This window comes from Ailuropoda melanoleuca, chromosome 16, assembly GCF_002007445.2.
Source record: "Ailuropoda melanoleuca isolate Jingjing chromosome 16, ASM200744v2, whole genome shotgun sequence".
Classification (NCBI taxonomy): Eukaryota; Metazoa; Chordata; class Mammalia; order Carnivora; family Ursidae; genus Ailuropoda; species Ailuropoda melanoleuca.
Window position 1 is genome coordinate 50,124,928 of NC_048233.1, and position 23,221 is coordinate 50,148,148.

Here is a 23,221-nt window from a genome sequence, read left to right on the forward strand (position 1 = left end):
CGGCTCACAGCCTGCCCATCCCCATCCCCCCTCGCAGGGGACATGGAGACTCTACCCAAACAGGGCTCCCTGAGTATCGGTGCGGGGCAGGCCCCTCCCCCAGAAGGCAGGCTGAAAAATCAAGAAGCCCACGACCCGGGGCGCCTGGGTGGCGCAGTCATTGAGCGCCTGTCTTCGGCTTAGGGTGTGATCCCGGCGTTCGGGAAGGAGTCCCTCATCGGGCTCCTCCGCTGGGAGCCTGCTTCTTCCTCTCCCACTCCCCCTCTTGTGTTCCCTCTCTCGCTGGTTGGCTCTCTGCCACATAAATAAATAAATAAAATCTTTAAAGAAGAAGCCCACATCCCTAAGATCCCTATAAAACAAGGGGCACGGCCTGGGTCCCAGTCAATAATTTGGGCTCTGGACAACCCCGCAATCTCTCATCAGAATGACAAGAGGAGAAGCCCCCCCCCCAACCCAGCAAAGAAAAGACAGTGAGTCTGTGGTCTGTGCCACAGAAATAATGGATATGGATGTAACCAAATTATCAGAAATGGAATTCAGAGTAACAATGGTCAAAATGATGAGTAGACTTGAAAAAAGTATTAACGAAAAAGTTACTGAGAATATAGAATCCCTAAGGTCGGAAATGAGAGCGAATATGACAGAAATTAAAAATTCTATGAGCCAAATGCAGTCAAAACTAGAGGCTCTGACGGCCAGGGTCACCGAGGCAGAGGAACGCGTTAGCGAATTGGAGGATGGGTTAGTAGAAGAAAAAACGAAAATAGAAGCTGGTCTTAAAAAAATCCACGCCCACGAATGTAGATTACGGGAGATTACTGACTCTATGAAACGATCCAATGTCAGAATCATCGGCATCCCTGAAGGGGTGGAGAAAAACAGAGGTCTAGAAGAGATATTTGAACAAATTGTAGCTGAAAACTTCCCTAATCTAGCAAGGGAAACANTCCTAATCTAGCGAGGGAAACAAACATTCGTGTCCAAGGGGCAGAGAAGACCCCTCCCAAGCTCAACCACGACAAACCTACGCCACGTCACATCACAGTGCAATTCGCAAATATTAGATCCAAGGATACAGTATTGAAAGCGGCCAGGGCAAAGAAATTTCTCACGTACCAAGGCAAAGGTATCAGGATTACGTCAGACCTGTCTACAGAGACCTGGAATGAGAGAAAGGCTTGGGGGGGCATTTTTAAAGCTCTTTCAGAGAAAAACATGCAGCCAAGGATCCTTTATCCAGCAAAGCTGTCATTCAGAATTGATGGAGAAATAAAGACGTTCCAAAATCGCCAATCATTAACCAATTTCGTAACCACGAAACCAGCCCTACAGGAGATATTAAGGGGGGCTCTATAAAGGTAAAAAGGCCCCAAGAGTGATACAGAGCAGCAAGTCACAACCGATACAAAGACTTTAAAGAGAAATGGCATCATTAAAATCATATCTGTCAATAATCTCTATCAATCTAAATGGCTTAAACTCTCCCATAAAACGCCACAGGGTTGCAGATTGGATAAAAAGACATGACCCATCCATTTGCTGTCTACAAGAGACTCATTTTGAACCCAAAGATGCATTCAGACTTAGAGTAAGGGGATGGAGTACCATCTTCCACGCAAATGGACCTCAAAAGAAAGCTGGAGTAGCAATTCTCATATCAGATAGACTGGATTTTAAACTAGAGGCCATAGAGAGAGATACAGAAGGGCACTATATTATTCTTAAAGGAAGTATTCAACAAGTGGATATGACAATTATTAATATATATGCCCCCAACAGGGGAGCAGCAAGATACACAAGCCAACTCTTAACCAAAATAAAGAGACATATAGATAAGAACACAGTAATAGTAGGGGACCTCAACACCCCACTATCAGAAATAGACAGAACACCCTGGCAAAAACTAAGCAAAGAATCAAAGGCTTTGAATGCCATACTCGACGAGTTGGACCTCATAGATATATATAGAACACTACACCCCAGAACCAAAGAATACTCATTCTATTCAAATGCCCATGGAACATTCTCAAGAATAGATCATGCTCTGGGACACAAAACAGGTCTCAGCCAATACCAAAAGATTGAAATTATCCCCTGCATATTCTCAGACCACAACGCTCTGAAATTGGAACTCAACCACAAGGAAAAACCTGGAAGAAACTCAAACACTTGGAGGCTAAGAACCATCCTGCTCAAGAATGACTCGATAAACCAGGAAATCAAAAAACAAATTAAACAATTTATGGAGACCAACGAGAATGAATACACAACGGTCCAAAACCTATGGGATACTGCAAAGGCAGTCCTAAGGGGGAAATACATAGCCATCCAAGCCTCACTCAAAAGAATAGAAAAATCTAAAATGCAGTTTCTATATTCTCACCTCAAGAAACTGGAACAGCAACAGAGGGACAGGCCTAACCCACTGACAAGGAAGGAGTTGACCAAGATTAGAGCAGAAATNTAGTACTAGAAGTCCTTGCAACAGCAATCAGAAGACAAAAAGGGATCAAAGGTATCCAAATCGGCAAAGAAGAAGTCAAACTGTCTCTCTTTGCAGATGACATGATACTCTATATGGAAAACCCAAAGGAATCCACTCCCAAACTATTAGAAGTTATAGAACAATTCAGTAAGGTGGCAGGATACAAAATCAATGCCCAGAAATCAGTTGCATTTCTATACACGAATAACGAGACTGAAGAAAGAGAAATTAGGGAATCCATCCCATTTACAATAACACCAAAAACCATGCGTTACCTTGGAATTAACTTAACCAGAGACGTAAAGGACCTATATGCTAGAAACTATAGATCACTTTTGAAAGATATTGAGGAAGACATAAAAAGATGGAAAAATATTCCATGCTCATGGATTGGAAGAATTAACATAGTTAAAATGTCCATACTACCCAGAGCAATCTACACTTTCAATGCTATCCCGATCAAAATACCGAGGACATTTTTCAAAGAACTGGAACAAATAGTCCTTAAATTTGTATGGAACCAGAAAAGGCCCCGAATCTCCAAGGAACTGTTGAAAAGGAAAAACAAAGCTGGGGGCATCACAATGCCGGATTTCGAGCTGTACTACAAAGCTGTGATCACAAAGACAGCATGGTACTGGCACAAAAACAGACACATCGACCAATGGAACAGAATAGAGAACCCAGAAATGGACCCTCGGCTCTTTGGGCAACTAATCTTTGATAAAGCAGGAAAAAACATCCGGTGGAAAAAAGACAGTCTCTTCAATAAATGGTGCTGGGAAAATTGGACAGCTACATGCAAAAGAATGAAACTTGACCACTCTCTCACACCATACACAAAAATAAACTCCAAATGGATGAAAGACCTCAATGTGAGACAGGAATCCATCAAAATTCTAGAGGAGAACATAGGCAACAACTTCTATGACATCGGCCAGAGCAACCTTTTTCACGACACATCTCCAAAGGCAAGAGAAATAAAAGATAAAATGAACTTATGGGACTTTATCAGGATAAAGAGCTTCTGCACAGCCAAGGAAACAGTCAAAAAAACTAAGAGACAGCCCACGGAATGGGAGAATATATTTGCAAAGGACACCACAGATAAAGGACTGGTATCCAAGATCTACAAAGAACTTCTCAAACTCAATACACGAGAAACAAATAAACAAATCATAAAATGGGCAGAAGATATGAACAGACACTTTTCCAATGAAGACATACAAATGGCTAACAGACACATGAAAAAATGTTCAAAATCATTAGCCATCAGGGAAATTCAAATCAAAACCACACTGAGATACCACCTTACGCCAGTTAGAATGGCAAAGATAGACAAGGCAAGAAACAACAATTGTTGGAGAGGATGTGGAGAAAGGGGATCCCTCCTACATTGTTGGTGGGAATGCAAGTTGGTACAGCCACTCTGGAAAACAGTGTGGAGGTCCCTTAAAAAGTTAAAAATTGAACTACCCTATGACCCAGCCATTGCACTACTGGGTGTTTACCCCAAAGATACAGACGTAGTAAAGAGAAGGGCCATATGCACCCCAATGTTCATAGCTGCATTGTCCACAATAGCCAAATCATGGAAGGAGCCGAGATGCCCTTCAACAGATGACTGGATTAAGAAGCTGTGGTCCATATATACAATGGAATATTACTCAGCTATCAGAAAGAACGAATTCTCAACATTTGCTGCAACATGGACGGCACTGGAGGAGATAATGCTAAGTGAAATAAGTCAAGCAGAGAAAGACAATTATCATATGGTTTCTGTCATCTATGGAACATAAGAACTAGGATGATCGGTAGGGGAAGAAAGGGATAAAGAAGGGGGGGTAATAAGAAGGGGGAATGAAACATGAGAGTCTCTGGACTATGAGAAACAAACTGAGGGCCTCAGAGGGGAGGGGGGTGGGGGAATGGGATAGACCGGTGATGGGTAGTAAGGAGGGCACGTATTGCATGGTGCACTGGCTGTAATACGCAACTAATGAAGCATCGAACTTTACATTGGAATCCCGGGATTACTGTATGGTGACTAACATAATATAATAAAAAATCATTTAAAAAAAAAAAGAAGGGGGAATGAACCATGAGAGACTGTGGACTCTGGGAAACAAACTGAGGGCTTCAGAGGGGAGGGGGTGGGGGATTGGGATAGGCTGGTGATGGGTATTAAGGAGGGCACATATTGCATGGTGCACTGGGTGTTATACGCAAATAATGAATCATGGAACATTGCATCAAAAACTAAGGACGTACTGTATGGTGACTAATATAACAAAATAAAAATTAAAAAGAGAAAAAGTTGGGACGCTTTAAAAAAAAAAAAAAAGTTGGATGCTTAATGAACTGAGCCACCCGGGTGCCCTAACAACTTACATTTTGAAAGCTCACTCTAGATGCTGGATGTATAAAATGCCTCAGTGGGGCTCACAGGTGGAAAGAGAACAGTTAGGCAGCTTCCACTGTAGTAGGGGTAGAAAGTGACTTGGGCTAGTACGGTTGTAGTAAAGGTGGTTAAGTGCTTAAATGTACAGTTTACTTAAAAAAAACCGAACAGCTGTAACTTAAAGGACGTGATTTTTAAGTTGCTTTTATTTTTTAATTTTTTTTTAAGATTTTATTTATTTATTTGACACAAAGAGAGACGGCCAGCAAGAGAGTACACAAGCAGGGGGAGCGGGAGAGGAAGAAGCAGGCTCCCAGGGGAGGAGCCTGATGTGGGGCTCGATCCCAGAACGCCGGGATCACGCCCTGAGCCAAAGGCAGACACTTAACGACTGAGCCACCCAGGCACCCCTTTTAAGTTGCTTTTTAAAGTAAACTCTACGCTCAACATGGTGCTCAAACTCACAAGGACCCCAAAGTCAAGAATTGCATGCTCCTTCGACTGAGCCAGCCAAGCGTCCCAAAGAAAAGATGATTTTTAAATGAAGAGAACAGTTGTTGAAGGAAACCTTCAAACCCTAGCTGCTCACATATGGGTAGATTTGGACAAACAGTATGCGTATGCTGATTCCAACTGTGTCAGAAAAGATGTTACGAAGAAAAAACACACAGAAACTTTTGCATAAAAAGGAAGAATAAATGTCTAAGTCTGAAAGACAGATGAAGACCCTATTAAACAGAAGGGGAAGCAGGAAAAAACCGATTTAATTAGACTGATCCATTTTTTAAAAACAGATCTTAAGAAAAATCATTAGGGACAGTATCAATGAAATTCTTAAACTTCTAACAAGATGAAAAGACAGAAAATTGGGAAAAATATTTGTAGCACACAATAAAGTGTTAAGAATTACCATGTTCCAAAAGAGACAAACTGGAATAACATGAATAGGCAGCTCACAAAAAGGAAACATAAGATATTTGTTAACCAAATAAGTACAACAGAATGAAACAAAATAAGAACAGTATCATTCTCATTCTCTTTCAAAACCAATTCTGAAAGGATGTGAAGAAATGACATTCTCATGCACTTGAGAACTTTATCAGTAGAATCTTGAAATGCAGTTTTGCAAAATATACAAAATTTATATAAAAGATCCATGCCAAAGTTCCCACTCCTGAGTTTTATCTTGAGACAACTACAAGGCAAATTACAGTAGGTGATACCTATGGAATTTTAAAACCAGGACATAACCACTACAAAATGACGACGGAATGATGCCCATGTACCAAAAATGTCTTTGTGACTATCAGAACAGGTAGCTATCTGGGGGAGTGTTCACCAAATAAACTGCTACGTTTCTCTGAATGATTTTACTACCACCACGTATTAAGTACCTCACGTAGTCCTTACAGTAAGTTAGATTCTTGAGATTTTACCCCCATAGCCTTTAAGTGGCAGGGCTGTTGCCGAAAACCAACTTTGACCCCCTCTATCCACTATTTAAAAGGACTGCAGGTGTTTTTACATTTTTTTACTATCAAGTATACTAATTTTTTAAAGCATTAAAAACCTCCCACACGTAGTCATATTTGATATTTGCAGTAATTCTGTTGGCTTGATGGCAAGACACAAATACACAAAATGCTTTTTTAAGTAGGCTCCATGTCTAGTGTGGAGCCAGTGCAGAGCCCAACACAGGGCTTGAACTCCTGAAAGTGAGATCAAGACCTGCGCTACGGTCAAGATGGGACACTTAACCGACTGAATCACCCAGGTGCCCTGCAAATACTTAATTAAAAAGAAACCTAGATATGCTTTGAAACATCAAACGCCCCGCCAACTATTGACTAGTTTTTGGTCCAGAACCACCAACATCCAACATTTGCACAGCTACCTAGGGATTGCAAAGGACCGTGCAAAGGACCTTGTTTTACTTGTTCATCACTCTTGGAGACGTTTGTCTTATTAGTCAGTTTAATTCCTGGTTTATGATGGTTAGCCACTTTTAAGACATGAACACAAACACAAGGGATTAAAAAATCTAACACGAGGTTAAGAATTGAGTAAAATAGGGGCGCCTGGGTGGCTCAGTAGTTAAGTGTCTGCCTTCGGCTCAGGTCATGGTCCCAGGGTCCTGGGATTGAGCCCCGCCAACAGGCTCTCTGCTCGGCAGGAAGCCTGCTTCTCCCTCTCCCACTCCCCCTGCTTGTGTTCCCGCTCTTGCTGTGTCTCTGTCAAATAAAATCTTAAAAAAGAGTAGGAATTATGAAAAAAAAAAAAAGAATTGAGTAAAATACTGAAAACAGATTTCTTCCTATTATTTGTGAACCCATTAGGAAGTGGGGGCTGAATCAGCTTGTATACACAGCATAGAGCAGTGTCCAGTAGGTGAATAGAGCAAGTGCCCTAAGGAACAAGGTAAGTCACTTGGTGTTTGTACCCCCAGAGCACAGCACTCCAAAGGCCATCAGTGCTAGCTGATACTGGTCTCTTGAAAACAAGGGATTTTGCCTAATAGTGGGATTTCAAACATAACTTTGATAATTGCTTAGAATAAAGCTTAAGTAAAAAGCTTATTAGTTTACTGTCTTACAATCTTCAATAACTCACTCATTGTGCCAAGACTTGCCTCTTTTACACAGGGATACCCACACATCACTCATTAGGTTGTTTTAAGAATTAAATATTCTGCAAACACCCAGGTGAGTCCATTTTATTTTAACCCATCCAAAAGTTGCAAGGCTCAGTCACCTGTTCTGGTTCCCTCTGCTCCAGATGGAACTGTGCTTGCTATTATCTGAATTCCTTCTTCCTCGTCTTTAAGTCTTACCAGCAAGACTGGGATCAAATACCAGTTCTTCCTGCGGTCCCTCCATAGTAAAGATGCTCCTCCTGCAGAGGAACTTTCTTAAACATTTCTGACTAGATTACTACATACACTGGATGACATTTATCACAGGTCTACCTTAGTACTGACATCAAACGTAGAAAGAATACTTAGAAATGGGGCACCTGGGTGGCTCAGTCAGCTGTCTGACTTTGGCTCCGGTCATGATCTCAGGGTCCTGGGATGGAGCCCCATGTGAGGCCCTGCGCTCAGCGGGGAGCCTGCTGCTCCCCCTCCCCCTGCCCATGCTCTCAGTAAATAAAATCTTAAAAAAAATACTTAGAAACACCTTTGTCATGACATCAAAATAATTAAGTCACTACACCTCCTAGTCTCTTCCAGTCCTGCCACCCTCCCTCCCCATTTAACAACCACCCATGAAGTTATAAACTGCTCAACTAGTTGAGCAGTGAAGGGATAAAAAAGATGGGTGCTATCTGGTTGCTCCCTGCGGAGTCACACGCTTATTGTGCCAACACACTTCCACATCAAAAAAGATCAACACACGTGAATGAATGAGATGTATTTTTTAGGGAAAGAAATACAAAATATCCTTCTAGTTAGACAATGATTTTATTGCTTGAGTACATAGTCAAATTTATGCGACCAGGGCAGAGGCTGTGGATGACTCGCTGAAAAGGAAAAAAGGGGGAAGAGCTGAATTAAAACAGGTCCTCCATATTCATTCAGACTCTCACACCTAACAGAGCTACTTCCAAACAGCTAAAATAAACCACAAATATATAAAATGCACTGAAATGCCAAGTTCCTGAATTAGCTCATTGTGCTCCAGTGTAAGGAATGAAGATGGTCACTCATCTAAGGGAGAACTGGCCAAAATAAGGATAAACCCTTCTGGTAGAAACTGTGAATGTTTGGAAATTATTATAGTGAGCAATTTATGCAAAACTGGAGACAACATAAATATGGGGATCAGCGGTATGAACTGCAACTTTGCCCACCATCTAGAAGTGATTCAAAGGGCTTACTCATGTTTTAAACCAGGGATCTGCAAACCTTTAGCATGTCTCTGGAAATAAAGTTTTAGTGGAACACAGCCATGCCTGTTTATGTACTGTCTATGGCTGTATTCCTCCTAATAATGGCAAAGCTGAAAGAGTAGCTGACCACGTAGCTATGGCCTAAAACGTTTACTAACTAGCCTTTTACTACACTGCTACTATATTTACTATATGGCTAACGTCTGTTCTTATTAACAAAAAAGATTAATACTTACTATTTCCAATTGGGGGGGAGGACTCTTTTGGTCTTGTAATATCGAGCCAACCGATGAATACGGCTCTCGATCAGAATCAGTCGGAATTTAGCATCCTTATCCTAAAAGTAAAAATTGATGGAATTAAAAAAAAAAACACTCAAAACAACATTATCAAATACTATTTTAACAAAAGAATGTGTGGCTACCACGCACTCTAATGAAGTTACCCAATGGCCTGTAATAGAATCATAAACTAGGGTTCAAGTGGCTAGACTAAGTCCTTAAGGTAATTTAAAGCTTCCAGAAATCTTAACATGAATGATTTGCAAAACTCTGCAAATAAAAAAAAAATAAAGCAACCACAAAACTCTGCAAATAAACACCTCAACATTTCCAACCAACTGAATATACTGTATCTCGTAGTGCCAAAGCCACTCCCCCACCCCAGCTTCTTCTGGTACAATTTATTTCAAAGCAACTGGAGTGTGACAAGTTTGTGCTTTAAGCCTCTTTACGTAATTCACATCAGATGCATTATACTTTACTGAAATAAGTTCATACAAGCAATTCTATTCTCTTACCTTTCTGTTCCTCTCAAGATGCTTTCGAACAGCAACAGCTTTCTTAATCAAATGGTAGAGATCCTCAGGAAGATCAGGAGCAAGTCCTTTGGACTTAAGAATTCGCAAGATTTTATTGCCTGTCACAAAACGTACTTGTGCTACACCATGGGAGTCTCTCAGGATCACACCTGAAAAAGGAGTAATACAAATTCCCTCACCAAACACACAGCTGAAGCATGTGATATCAAAGCTCTATGATCAAGTCATTTTCCAAGTTCTCCTCTGTAAAATGGAGTTACTTATATATCACAGAAACCAACATGAGAATGCACGCAAAGCTCAGTCATCCAAGGCTGGTTTACCCAATGCTAAGAAAAACCTTTCTAGAAGAAACTGTAAATGTTGGAAGACCATCATCAGAGCAAACCTGCTGGAAATCAATGAGATTCCTGCTATGTATATTTGCTCAATAATTAAAACCCACCAACATTTATTAAGAAATTGTATCAGACATTCTGCTAAAAACTTTACATATATTATTCAAACCTCAAAATAGCACCATCTGAATACTTGACAGTCTATTACCTATTTCCTATAGCGTATAATACCTCTGCTAGATTATACAAGCTCCAAGAAGGCACATATTTTGCCCTTTTCTGGCCTACTGTATTCTCAGGGTCCAGAACCACACAGCAGGCAAACACTGAATGAATCAAACCACCCGCACGAAGTTACACACAACTGAGGTTCACACCACAACAGAAGAGCGTAACAAGTACTCTGAGTTGCCAATCCCAACTACTCCATTTAATAGGTGAGTGATTGGGGCTAGTTGTATAGCTGCCCCGTGCCTCAGTTTCCTCAACTGTTAAGATGGAGAAAACTTCGCATTTCAAAGTAACAGCGGTCAGAACTAAATGAAGTCGGTATATTTTACATATGTTTAGAACCATTCAGCTGGACAGCACCGAGCCCATCGGAGAGCATTTTAATAATGTTCTCCTCTTCCAAATAGGAGCTTGAGGTCCAACAAATGAACACCAGGCGCCGGTCATGAGTAGTAAAGCCAGGAAAACGAGCAAAAAGTTTTCAAAGCACGTATGCGGCACATTTACCCCCAGCGACTTTTCCAGCAGATTACACACGAGGGCGGGCGGAAGGGGCTACATTACACAGAAACACCCACCGATTTGTGAGGGAGTAAGGCCCTTCTTGGCCAGTTTGTAGATCTGCTCCTTCACGTCGTCAGAAGTCAACTTCAGCCACTGTTTATGGAAAAGAAACTGGCCTTACGACGAGAAACCAGAGATGGTACCGAAACTACCTTCCTCACCACCCTCAGCGGCGCTCCTCGTGCCCCGACCCGGCATTGAGTCTCCCGAGAAACGGATGGCAGCCCCCCCTCCCCGACTTCTCCGGCGTCCCCCCACGCTACTTACGGTGGGGACGCTGCGGCGGTAAGGCAGAGCAGACTGGGACAGGCCCTTCCTGGGGAAAGAAAGAGTCTCCGGATGAGATGGTGCTCAGTGCCACAACGGCCTAGAAAATCATCCTCTCGACTCGCTGCCCACACTCTCTCCATTCCACTCCGCCCCGCGGCCCAGCCCTGCAACCCGCTCAGAAACCCGAGCTCACCCGGGAGCGTGCATGCGACCCATGATGGCGGCGGTCAAGCAGCGGAAAGAGAGCGAGAATAGGAACGCCGCAGGAAGCCACCCAGCACACAGGAAGTGACCTCACACACGGCCGCGCCTCTCGCATGCAGGAAGCGAGCTACGCTGCGTGGCCCTGGCGTCCGCAGGCTGCACATCCCGAAATGCACTTCAGCGTGGTACTGCAAGATTCCTCAATCGTCAGGACTACACATCCCAGCATGCGTCGGTCTTTGAGGAGGCTCGTGGCCCGAGCGGGAAATTAAGACGGCGGCCGGCGGACTTTATGGAGGAGCTGCCTGAGCTACCATTGTGCAGGTTCGAATCCCGGCCTGGGAGTGAGCGTGGCGCAGCTGCCGCAGGGGTTGATGGATTTGGTCCTTGCCCTAGAAAGTCCGTTCATGTGCGACACCGCCGGTCAGCGAATTTGGGTGCCTGAAGTTCAGCCATACACAACTGTTCATTCATTCAGCAGCGCCAGGTCTTGTCTTGGGCTAGCTACTTCAAAGTCTGTCCCTGCCCGTAATAAATTCACTTGTAAAATACCATGTCGGTAAGTGCTACAGTGGAAGTCCTGATAGTTACCGCCCAGCCACCGCTACCATTTCCTTTTTTTTTAAGATTGTATTTATTTATTTGAGAGAGAGCGCGCGCGCAGGAGCAGGGGAGAGCGACAGTGGGGGAGGGTTGAGCAGACTCCCCGCGCAGCAGGGAGCGGGATCCGGGGCTCCATCCCAGGACCCCGTCAGGGATCACGACCTGAGCAGACACAGCCCACTGAGCCACCCAGGCGCCCTCCCATTTCTTATTTCTATCCTAATTTAATGTCTTGTGGAGAGATTACTGACCACAGAGAAGAACCCAGAGATTTGAACCAGGCCGGGTTGGGCCCCCTACCCACTACCTACCCCTCCACCTGGTAAACTTCCACGTTTCCCCTACACAAGGTGTGGGGCTCTTGGCTGGGCAGGGAGGCGTGTTGGGCGGATCCTCATAGAGTTGCGTGCCCCTGTGAGAGAGATTGGCCAACAGGGAAACGATTGCAAAGGCAGGTGCTGGGCGTAGAGATGAGAGGAGGTGTGGAAGATGAGAAATAGAAACAGGTATTGAACTTCCTGGCAAAAGGGAACTGTCACTGAAACTCTTTTAAGACTCAGTGCTGGTACATAGGAATGAGTTCAAAGAATGGGCAAATGAAGGGGCTTGTTTAAAAAGCAGCATGGGTCTGGGAAGGAGGGAAGTCAAATCAGGAAACGGCTGTCGTCAATGTTTAAAGTAACTGGTAAGACTTAGAAATTAAAGTACTAAAACATCCACCTCCACTCTTTCAGCCTGTCACTGCCTGATGAGGAATTTTCTTCTAAAGCATTAGGAATTCCATTCAAATTGAGTTATCTATTGTCCCGTGCAAAGATGCATTCTTACCATTAGCCAAATTTACGTCTTCAGAGCAGATACGGAATAGATAACTCAAAATTAACAAGGCTCCAATTCCTAAGCCCCATCCCTAGTCACCTACTCCAAACCTCTTAATTTCAGTTGAACACCACCCATTTGCTCAACCACAAACCTTGGAATCTCCTTTTGTCCTTTTTGTCTTGTTCCCATTAGGAGTCATCTCAGCTTTACCACAAAAATATATCATGAATACATTCGCACTTCTCCATTCCTGCTGCTACTCCAAGCCACTATCATCATTTATTTGGGCAACTCAGTGGTATCCCAGCTATTTGTGCTTTCCACTCATGTGTCCACCGCAAACACTTGCAACCCATTTTCCACCCAGCGGTGATCTTTAAAAAAAAAAAAATTTTTTTTTTAAATTTATGTATTTGAGAGAGGAAGAGAGAGCGAGCACTAGCGGGTGGAGGGATTGCTGAGGGAGAGGGAGAAGCAGGCTTCCCACTGAGCAGGGAGCCCAGGGCAAGGCTCCATCCCAGGACCCCCCTACCTGAGCCAAAGGTAGATGACTCTTAACCAACTGAGCCACCCAGGCACCCCTAGCAGAGTGATCTTTTAAAAACAGAAATCGAGGTTTGCCTGGGGGGCTCAGTTGGTTAAGTGTCTGCCTTCCACTCAGGTCCCGATCCCACATGGGGATCCTTGCTCAGCAGGGAGCCTGTTTCTTCCCTCTGTAGCTCCCCCTGCTTGTGCTCAGGCACTCTGTCTCTGCCAAATAAATAATCTTTAAAAAATGATAAAATAAAAACATAAATCGGATAATCTACTCTTCTGAGTAAATCCCTGCCTCCTGTGTTCTCAGTGCATTTAAAATAAAATCCAAACCCTTGATCTTGCCACACCCCTTGGTTCTAAACATGCCAGCCACACTTAGACCCCTTTCTGATCCTCTGAGGTAACAGGGGTGTTCCTTTACTCTCAGTTGCTACTACCTGAACTGCTTTCCCCCAAGGTTTTCTCAGGTCTGCCTTTCAGATCCTGACCTTAGGTCATCTCAAAAGAAGCCTCCCCTGAGGAAGACCACCTAAAGTAGTCTTCCCTTCCAACATAACATCCTGCTATCTTCATAGTGCACAAATCTCTGACATTTTCCTTTATAGCTGCTTTTTTGGTTGTCTGCCTCCAACAAAAACAAAACAAAACAAAACACAACACCCAACTCTGAGAATAGACTGTTCATTGCTTTTTCATTGCTTCCAGCAACCAGAACAGTGCCTGGCAGGCAGGAAGTTAGGCACTCAATAATTATTTGAATGACCCTAACTAATTTTTTACCCATTTGAAGATGTCTAGACTACTAACTTTATTTCAGGAGGCAGAAGATAGTGAGAATAAGATTTGGCAAAGTAGACCAGATCACAATACATCTGTATGTAATTTGGGTCATGCATTGCTGGAATGATTTGCTTTGAGTCCCCTGACTTGTCATCACAGTTATTATTATTTTTTTTTTAGATTTTATTTATTTGACAGAGAGAGAGACAGCCAGCGAGAGACGGAACACAAGCAGGGGGAGTGGGAGAGGAAGAAGCAGGCTCCCAGAGAAGGAGCCCGATGTGGGGCTCGATCCCAGGACTCTGGGATCACACCCTGAGCCGAAGGCAGACTCTTACCAACCAAGCCACCCAGGCGCCCCCACAGTTATGTCTTATGGTGGAATTGACTGAGGGATTATGATATAACCAACAGTAACGCTAGATTGTTTTTTGAGATTGTCACTCTGGTTTAAAAAAAAAAACATTAGAATCAGTTGGTAAAAAGACCATATAACATTTCTAATAAGGAATGTTGACTTGAATATTCATGGAATAGGAATTATAACTATTATTTCAGGTGGCTTTTTGTTGTTTTAGTCATGTTTAAGCCTTTCACTAGTTGTTTTTTTAATCAGACAGAGTGCACAAGCAGGGGGAGTGGCAAAGGAAGAAGCAGGCTCCCAGCTGAGCAAGGAGCCCCATGTGGGACTTGATCCCAGGACCTTAGGATCATGACCTGAGCCGAAGGCAGACATTTAACCAACCCAGGTGTTCCGTTCCCCTAGTTTTTAATTCACCTTATCTGGCTGTTTGTATATTTAGTAATATCAAAGGTAAAATACGTGTGTGCTGAATGTTAATCAAATGGCATTTACCTTCTCTTATGGCATGTCGTATTGTCTTTATATGTGGCATAGTTTGAGACCTTTTGTGAATCAAAACCTGATTTTTTTTAAGACAGGAATTCTATCTGAAAAGGTTACTATTAACACAATTAATAAAAATAGAGATTCAGTGATCAAATGGTTTGGAGCCCAAGGTGGGCTTGATCCCAGGACCCAAGGATCATGACCTGCGCTGATGTCAGACACAACCAACTGAGCCATCCAGGCACCCCTAGGGATTGAACTGTTTTAAAAAAAGATTTTATTATGAGAGAGAGAGCACGCATGTGCTCCAGCAAGTGGGGTGCAGAGGGAGAGGGAGAGAGAAACTCAAGCAGACTCCTTGCTGCTGAGCCCGGGACCCAACACAGGGCTCGATCCCACAGCCCTGAGCCAAAATCAAGAGCCAGAAGTTCAACCAACTGAGCCACCCAGGGCCCCCCAGGATTGAACTTTTAGATATTTTTTTGAGTTAAAATTCACATACCATACAATTTGCTATTTTAACCATTTAAAAGTGTACAATTCAGTGCCTTTTAGTATTTTCACAGTACAATCACCACTAATTCCAGGAATTTTCATCACCCTGAAAGAAGACTTGTACTCTTTAAGCAATTAACTCTCCAGTCTCTCCTCCCCCGACAGGCCCTGGCAACCACTAATCTGCTTTGTGTCTATGGATTTGCCAGTTCTGGACATTTCATATAAATGGAATCATACAGTATGTGGCCTTTTGTATGTGGTTTCTTCATTATCAGTGTTTTTAAGGTTCACCCATGTTGTAGCATCTGTCAGTGCTCCATTACTTTTCCTTTTTTTTTTTTTTAAGTAGGCTCCATGTCCAATGTGGGGCTTGAACTCAGGACCCTGAGATCCAGAGTCACATGCTCCAGTGACTGAGCCAACCAGGTGCCCCAGTGCTTCATTACTTTTTATGGCCAAATAGTATTCCATTGCAAGGATATACCACATTTTACTTACCCATTCATCAGCTGATGGACATTTAGCCTACTTTTACTATTTGGCTATCATTAATAATGCTATGAACATTCATGTACAAGTATTTGAGTACATGTTTTCAATTCTCTTGGAAATTATATATAATTACATTATGAATTGCCACGCCATCGGGTAACTGTTTAACTTTTCTGACAACTGCCAAATGTTGTGTAGATCAGCTGCACCACTTCTTTCCCACCAGAAATGAGGGCTCCAGTTTCTCCACATTTTTTTTTTAATTCTAGCTATCCTAGTGGGTATGAATTGGTATCTCATATAGTTTTGTTTTTTTTTTTTAAGATTTTATTTGTCAGAGAGAGAGAACGAGCATGCACACGAGCAGGGGGAGGGGCAGAGAGAGAAGCAGGCTCCAAGCTGAGCAGAGCCTGATATGGGACTCGGTCCCAGGACCCTGGGATCATGACCTGAGCCAAAGGCAGAGATGCTTAACCAACTGAGCCACCCAGGTGTCCCTCACAGTATTTTTTATTTGTTTTTTCCCATTGACTAATAAAGTTGAGCATTTTTTCATGTGATTGTTGGCCATTTTGGGGAAATGTCTAAAGTTCTTTGCCCATTTTTAAATTAGGTTAGCTTTCTGTTGTTGAGTTTTAGAATTCTTTAAATACTCTGGATACTAGCGCCTTATCAGATACATGATTTGCAAGTATTCTTTCTCATTTGAGAACTGTCTTTTTACTTTATAGTGTCCTTTGATGCACAGAAGTTTTTAATTTTGATGAGCCAATTTATCTATTTTTCTTTTGTTGGTTGGGCTTCTTGTGTCATCCTTACAAAACTCTGATCTAATCCAAGGTTACAAAGATGTACACCTACGGTTTCTTCTAAGAGTTTGATAATTTTAGCTATGTTTAGGTCTCTGATATATTCTGAATCTTTGTATATGCTGTTCATAGTCCTACACTTCCTTCTTTTGCATGTAGTTAGCTAACTGTCCCAGCACCATTTGTTGAAAAACCTCTTTCCACATTGATCGTGGCAGTCTTGTGTCTTTCCTGGATCATGATGTAAACAAAAATAACCAAATAGTTGCTCTAGAAAATAAAAATACAACAACCAGGGGCGCCTGGGTGGCACAGCGGTTAAGCATCTGCCTTCGGCTCAGGGTGTGATCCCGGCGTTCTGGGATCGAGCCCCACATCAGGCTCCTCTGCTATGAGCCTGCTTCTTCCTCTCCCACTCCCCCTGCTTGTGTTCCCTCTCTCGCTGGCTGTCTCTTGTCTCTGTCGAATAAATAAATAAAATCTTAAAAAAAAATACAACAAACAAAATTAAAAACTAAATGGATGAGTTAAACAGTTGAAGAAAGAAGTAGTTAATTGGAAAGGAAGTCAAAATAAAATATTCAGAACTGAAGAAAAATTTAAGAATAGCAAATCCTAAAAAAATAAAACAAGATTTTTATACCTAAGCCCATCCTAGCTAATATGGATAAAACAAGATTAGCCCTAGGGTAATAACTATTGAAAGTATGTGATGGAATCATTCACGGAATTCATTACACTGTTGTCTAATTTTGTATATGCCTAATATTTGCATGATAAAGTATTTCAAAAAAAAAAGGTGAAATTAAAGGTTGGTTTTTTTTACTTTTTTTTGTTTTTTTACAGAAAACAAAAATGATGAGCCCCCCAAGAACCTAGCTCTAACTGTTTAAGTTATTACTCTTTCATGGTCTTTGGGCCCTTTTACATGTTCTCTCTAGGGTCAGAGAACCATAGCCTTACACTGGTATCATTCTGGAATGATGGAGGTAAAATATTGGAAGAATCTACATTTCAGGATGCCTGGATGGCTCAGTTGGTTAAGCATCTGCCTTTGGCTTAGATCACGATCCCAGGATTCTGGGATCGAGTCCTGCGTCAGGCTCCCTGCTCAGCGGAGAGCCTGCTTCTCCCTCTATCTGCTGCTCCCCCTGCTTGTACTCTTGCTCTCTCTCATTCTCTGACAAATAAATAAAATCTTAGGGGAAAAAGAAAAAAGGACGTATCTACATTTCTCTGTTCTGTAGATAGGTACAGAATATGTTCTTACTATACTATTTAATATTTAAGTAAACCACCAAAGGTAACCATACTTACAGAAGTCTGTAAATATTGCATATTTCATCATTCCAATTATATGAAATGGTGATGGGGCAAAGAAGCAATCCAGAACCATGGTTTGGTTTTAAAGAACCACAGGCAGAAGTCAAATTTGTCATTTTTAGGGGCAACTCACAGGCCAGGTTTGAAATTCAGGATTTTTGAACCTAAGAAACTCGTGGGTGAGATACAAAGAACACAACACTGAGCTCATATCAAAGTTTATTTTTTAAATATTTTAAGTAAACTCTATACCCAAAGAAGGGCTTGAACTTAACAACCCCAAGACCAAGAGTTGCATGCTCTACCAACTGAGCCAGCCAGGCTCCCTGAGCTCATATCAAAGTTTAGAACCAAAAATGTTAATATGTTGATGAGGAAAGAAATGATAGCACAGTTCCTTTATTCCAGAAATAGTTTAATACAATCGTAGTACAGTTATGAAGTCACATTCAATGCACTGAATATATTCAAGGTATTAACAAAAATATTATACATCTTTACTACCTTAATATAATTAAAGTATTTGGTTCTTATGGATGAGACTATTTGCCATATTCATTCATATTTGCACTGCTAATCAAACAGCATGTAAGTAAATCCATGGATTATGGTAGTGGGGCTTTTAGTCCTTCCTGATCTGAAATCTAAGTATCAAAATTGAGTATATTTTTTTAAAATGCCGCAATACTTGAATCCGAGAAAGAACAGTCAACCAATTTAAGGCAAGATATTGAAACTTTTATACAACTTTAATTTGAAAAGATAAAAGAATACTTTATCAAAGATCATACATGCCTTAACAGTGAGCTACCTACAGATTTTATAAAGGCAGTAACAAAAAGGTCAGTGCAAGTTCTACACTGGGCTCCTCAGTAGAGAAAATAACAGGTTCTTGGAGTAGACCATTATTTTCGAATCCCAAAACACTGCAAGAGGAAAGAATTCTGGTGCAGGACTTACATGTAGCATCATTATTTTTACTCGGTAAAGATAGGTATAAAACATTGTGATTACACATAAAAATTAGTGTCTTGGCCAGTTTGTTTCAACTTTTGCTTCAGATTTACTTTAATGCAAGCTTTTAGAAAAATGTTTTAAAAAAACTGATTTAAAATCTACTTAAAGTAGTAGTGCAAAGAGGCGCCTCTGTCCCTTTTTTTTTTTTTTTTGGTAAGGGCTGAAGATTAGCGTTTTACAAAGAAATAACTTATATTAAAATATATGTAAAATATGTGTATTTTTTTTAATGACCAAAGAAGGCACAAAATGAGTTAAATTAAGAAAAACATTACCACTTGTCCTGAACTCTGGTTAACTGTACAGTATTAATCATAATATACATTTTCAGGTAAGAAATCCAGATTTCTTGTGATTGAAAAGTGACATCACATTTTCTAGCTCTATTATTTGTGCTAAAAGACACTGCTGTAACAGACTGCAAACAGGCAGTACATACTGCGTCCCATTAACAATGACCTTTTACCAAGACAGATTTGGGTTTTGTTTGTTTGTTTGTTGTTGTTTTTTACAGTGGCTAAGTGACAATTCAGGGAATGGAATTAGGTCCTAAAAGCTTAAGTGAAAATATCTAACACTTCTTTATATCTGCAAAAGTACTTACACTCTTTAAGGAAATGTTAACTGGACATGGAAAAGGTAAATTAACGGTGGTGCTTTGATTTGTATTTTAATTAAGTTATTAAATAGACAACACATTTTAACACTAAAAAAAAAAATAGACATTCATATATCATACTAACGGGGTTTCCTACAAATGGACCATTAGTGTTAGGCACCAAAAATTTCAAGTGTTTTTATTTTTTAAACCTCTCTCACTGATACATCCTCAACTGTTCTATTTCTGCTCTGTAGGTTTTACCATTTACTTTAAACATCTGCACAGTTCATAAAAATTATGGGCAACTGAATAGGAGATTGTCCTTTCTCTGTTGGTATTCTTCATTGCATATTTTGTCAGTTATCTCACAGCAGCTAGATTACTACAATCTCTATTACCATTTAAAGTGTCTGAAATTCCATTCTAGCCATGAGAATTAATATATCAACATATTTATTCAAACGAAACACAAAATTATGTGTGTAGCTGAATAATAAAAATGAATTTTATCCTTAATGGTTACTGTAGAATAATTTCAATTATGTCCCTTAAGATTCTGAATCCCACTGTATTAAGGAAAATAATTCATGTGAATGTATAATGTTTACAAATATAAGACAGCTTACAAGACAAAATTTGATATAAAAGTCTACATTAAAATTCAGTCTGGACCCTAGAATTCTTGTCCTGGGCCTCCTGTGAAGAGTCCGCCCTATTCATGGACTTCTACTGAACAGGAATGGGTACGTAAGTGAACAATTTTCACTTGCTTAATGAGCAAGTGGAGTATAGATACATGGAGGTGGATTACCAAAGTTCAAGTCACACTCCTGGGAGTAAATGTAGGATTATAATGGAATGATGGCATTTAGCATACAGTTACATCGATGAATCTCATTCAGTTACAGGGCAACAAAAACATAAATGTCTGTTTAAGTCACATGAGAAGTAGAAAAAATCATCTTTCTGTGGGAAAACATTAGTAAATGTACATAATTCTTTAGTAAGCTGAAAGTGAGTGAGAACTACTTACTAATTATTTATCAAGTCAGGAAAAAATCAGAATGAAGTGCCAGGGAAGCATACGAAGTTAAGGCACCATTATTTACAACTTCAGTGATTGGCACTTATTCTGAAAAAGATTTTAAAGACACGGGTGATAAAAAGCAGTATTATATTCCACTACTTCTATAAACTACGTAGTAGTTCTGAACATAACTATTATTTGTGCTTTGCTTTCGGCCCTGTGAATAGCAGCTGCATTTTCTGGTAACATCCTGCACCTTCCTTTCCTTTGGTGTTTGTGAACACACGCAGTGGTAAAGGTTGTAAAAGGTGCAAAACAGGAAAACATGCTGAGTCTGTGTAATAAGAAACAATGCAAAACAGAGCGCTGAACTGACATCGTACTATCTGACCAAACTAAAGCTATTACTCCGAATTACTCAAGGAAGGATTAAATCCTTCACCCACTCAAAGTCTTTCTCAGGACTTATTATATATTAAGTTTAGGGTTTATAGCATTCTATATTATGACTTTAAAACAGCAACAGCTTCAACAAGTTCATAAAAGTTAATTATGTGACTGTTGGTCCAACAGATGCATTGAAATGCAGTACGTACATTTACTTTATAATTTCTGTCCAAGTATAAAAATACTATACAAAATTCCCAATTGTGTGTGTATACGTGTTTATAACTGTTCTTGCTTCTAAAATTCAGAAATTCACTAGCTTACAAATAGGTTGCTGCAGTCAGCTGATACCACTTAACCGTCTCTTTGCTCAAGTTGAAATCTTTTAAAGGCAGGGTCACTCCACCCAGGAAAAAATTCTCCCGCAGAGACTCTGCACTGAGAACACTGAGTTGAAGTTCTCTCTGTCTTAGGGTTTCTTTGCTATATCCACTGTACACAAGCTACAGCAAAGGCAAAAAGAAAACAGTAAGTTATAAATTTTGTTTGTTTTGTTTCTTGTTTTGTAAGTAAAAACAGAAGTGAGATTAGTAGTTAAAGAGACAACAATTAATGACATTGATCATGACACATCTAGTAGAATTTGCCTCATACTTTAGATGCACATTTTCTATTTTAGGATTCTTGGATTTTATTATCATTCCTCTGAGTGTCTGATATAGAAATGCACAGAGTAGAAAATTATTATTGGTAACAAGTGAAAACATGGATTTTTGGAGATGGAGGTATGGGGAAGGGAAAAGCAATTACAAGGCGGCATGCCTTGAGATGATCTGATACCTGGGAAAGAGACTGGAAGGAAGCAAGTGGGGATAATGTAACTATTTTACAAAAAAATGAGGGATTAGAATTTCTTTTTGTTGTCTTTTTTTTTGTTAGATTTTATATACCATGAAATAATTTCTGATTATCCATACTTCAATGCAAATTCACCAACTACTGATACAGTTTACAGCGAATCTGGAATGCTAAAAGGCTCTGACCACCACGTTCAACACTTGGAATTTTCTTCAACAACGCCTCATCATAACTTATGAGAAACATCTCTGTAATCTAGTCCTTCTCACTGTTTGACTAATAAAAACTGAAAACTGACCACATTTCATTTCTTGAAAGTACAACACTACTAATGAGGGAAAAAGCCAATACTACTTTCTGAGAATAACACCAATCTGTCTTCACCAAACATTGTATATGCTTTTCAAGAGCTAAAAGGCTATTCTGTGGTTTTAACAAACTGATGAAAATCCACATTTATTTCCTTCCAAATCTCTACCCAGACATTTTTGTGTGGATGTAATGTTAATGTACATAAATAATGTGGTGTTTACCCTAAAAAAGTAGTTGACTAAGAGCAGGTTTTAATAGTTGAGTAAGTTTCTATGTTGACCGTGAGTAGCTCAGCAGAGTCACAGTTCTGCTCCATCCTGTTCAGCCGATGCTTTGCTTACTGCTTTTAGTTTAGAGCACTCTATCTGAAGTGGGTTGCTGACAGATTAAAATGAATTAGGAGGAGGAGGATTTTGAAACTACATCCTATCATAGGTAAAGGCAGTGAAGATGTTTTAAAAGGATAAACGCAGTTAGTTCTGTGTAGTTCCAAGCGGGCCAAGTGAGACCCACAGGTGCAAACTGCAGGCAATGAAGATTTCAGCCCAGTATTAAAAAAAAAAAAAAATCTACGAGCTGGAACTGCCCAAAACAAAGTGGATGGACTGGAAATATTTCAGCACAGACTGGACAACCACTTTTTGAAAATGTTGTAGAGGAGGTTCAGACACTGGAAAGGTGGTTGAAGATAACCACTAAGATCTCTTTAAAACATAAGGGTCAATGATGGCAGGTTCAATTCTGCAACATTTTGATAAATATCACTACACTGCTATTGATTGGCTTTACTAGTACAAAAATACCTCTGCAACTGGTACCTAAAATTTTTAATTTTTTTTTAAGATTTTTTAAAAAAATTTATTTGACAGAGATAGAGACAGCCAGCGAGAGAGGGAACACAAGCAGGGGGAGTGGGAGAGGAAAAAGGGCTCATAGCGGAGGAGCCTGATGTGGGGCTTGATCCCATAAGGCTGGGATCATGCCATGAGCCGAAGGTAGACACTTAACCGCTGTGCCACCCAGGCACCCCCTAAAAATTTTAAATTTAAAGTGTTTAAAACTTAAAATCTTGAAAGAACAAATCTAGGACATTTTTAGATG

General features: G+C 40.7%; 2 protein-coding genes across 4 annotated transcripts in view; both read right to left on the reverse strand.

Annotated features, from left to right (window-relative positions):
- Nucleotides 1-8,288: 8,288 nt before the first annotated feature.
- On the reverse strand, nt 8,289-11,346 carry RPS13 (ribosomal protein S13). The gene is made up of 6 exons (XM_002925144.4): nt 11,194-11,346; nt 10,998-11,046; nt 10,745-10,823; nt 9,577-9,746; nt 9,014-9,114; nt 8,289-8,408 (listed from the first exon to the last, which is right to left on the reverse strand). Exons 1-6 carry the CDS (start codon nt 11,214-11,216, stop codon nt 8,375-8,377), a joined length of 456 nt encoding a protein of 151 aa, XP_002925190.2. The 5' UTR covers nt 11,217-11,346; the 3' UTR covers nt 8,289-8,374.
- A 6,970-nt stretch (nt 11,347-18,316) lies between these two features.
- PIK3C2A (phosphatidylinositol-4-phosphate 3-kinase catalytic subunit type 2 alpha) overlaps nt 18,317-23,221 on the reverse strand; it is a 97,407-nt gene continuing 92,502 nt past the window's right edge. For all 3 annotated transcript variants that reach the window (XM_034645836.1, XM_002925145.4, XM_034645835.1), the window contains one exon: nt 18,317-21,453. In XM_034645836.1, the coding sequence (XP_034501727.1) occupies nt 21,271-21,453 (183 nt within the window). In that variant the 3' untranslated portion in view covers nt 18,317-21,270. The remainder of the gene's footprint in view (nt 21,454-23,221) is intronic.

Bases quoted from the DNA above. Each gene is read 5' to 3' on its own strand.
- RPS13 (XM_002925144.4), bottom strand. From the start codon at position 11,216: ATGGGTCGCATGCACGCTCCCGG. The intron at 11,047-11,193 runs GTGAGCTCGGGT...TTCTTTCCCCAG, and splicing joins GGTCGCATGCACGCTCCCGG to GAAGGGCCTGTCCCAGTCTG. The intron at 9,115-9,576 runs GTAAGAGAATAG...TTTTACTTTTAG, and splicing joins ATCTTGAGAGGAACAGAAAG to GATAAGGATGCTAAATTCCG.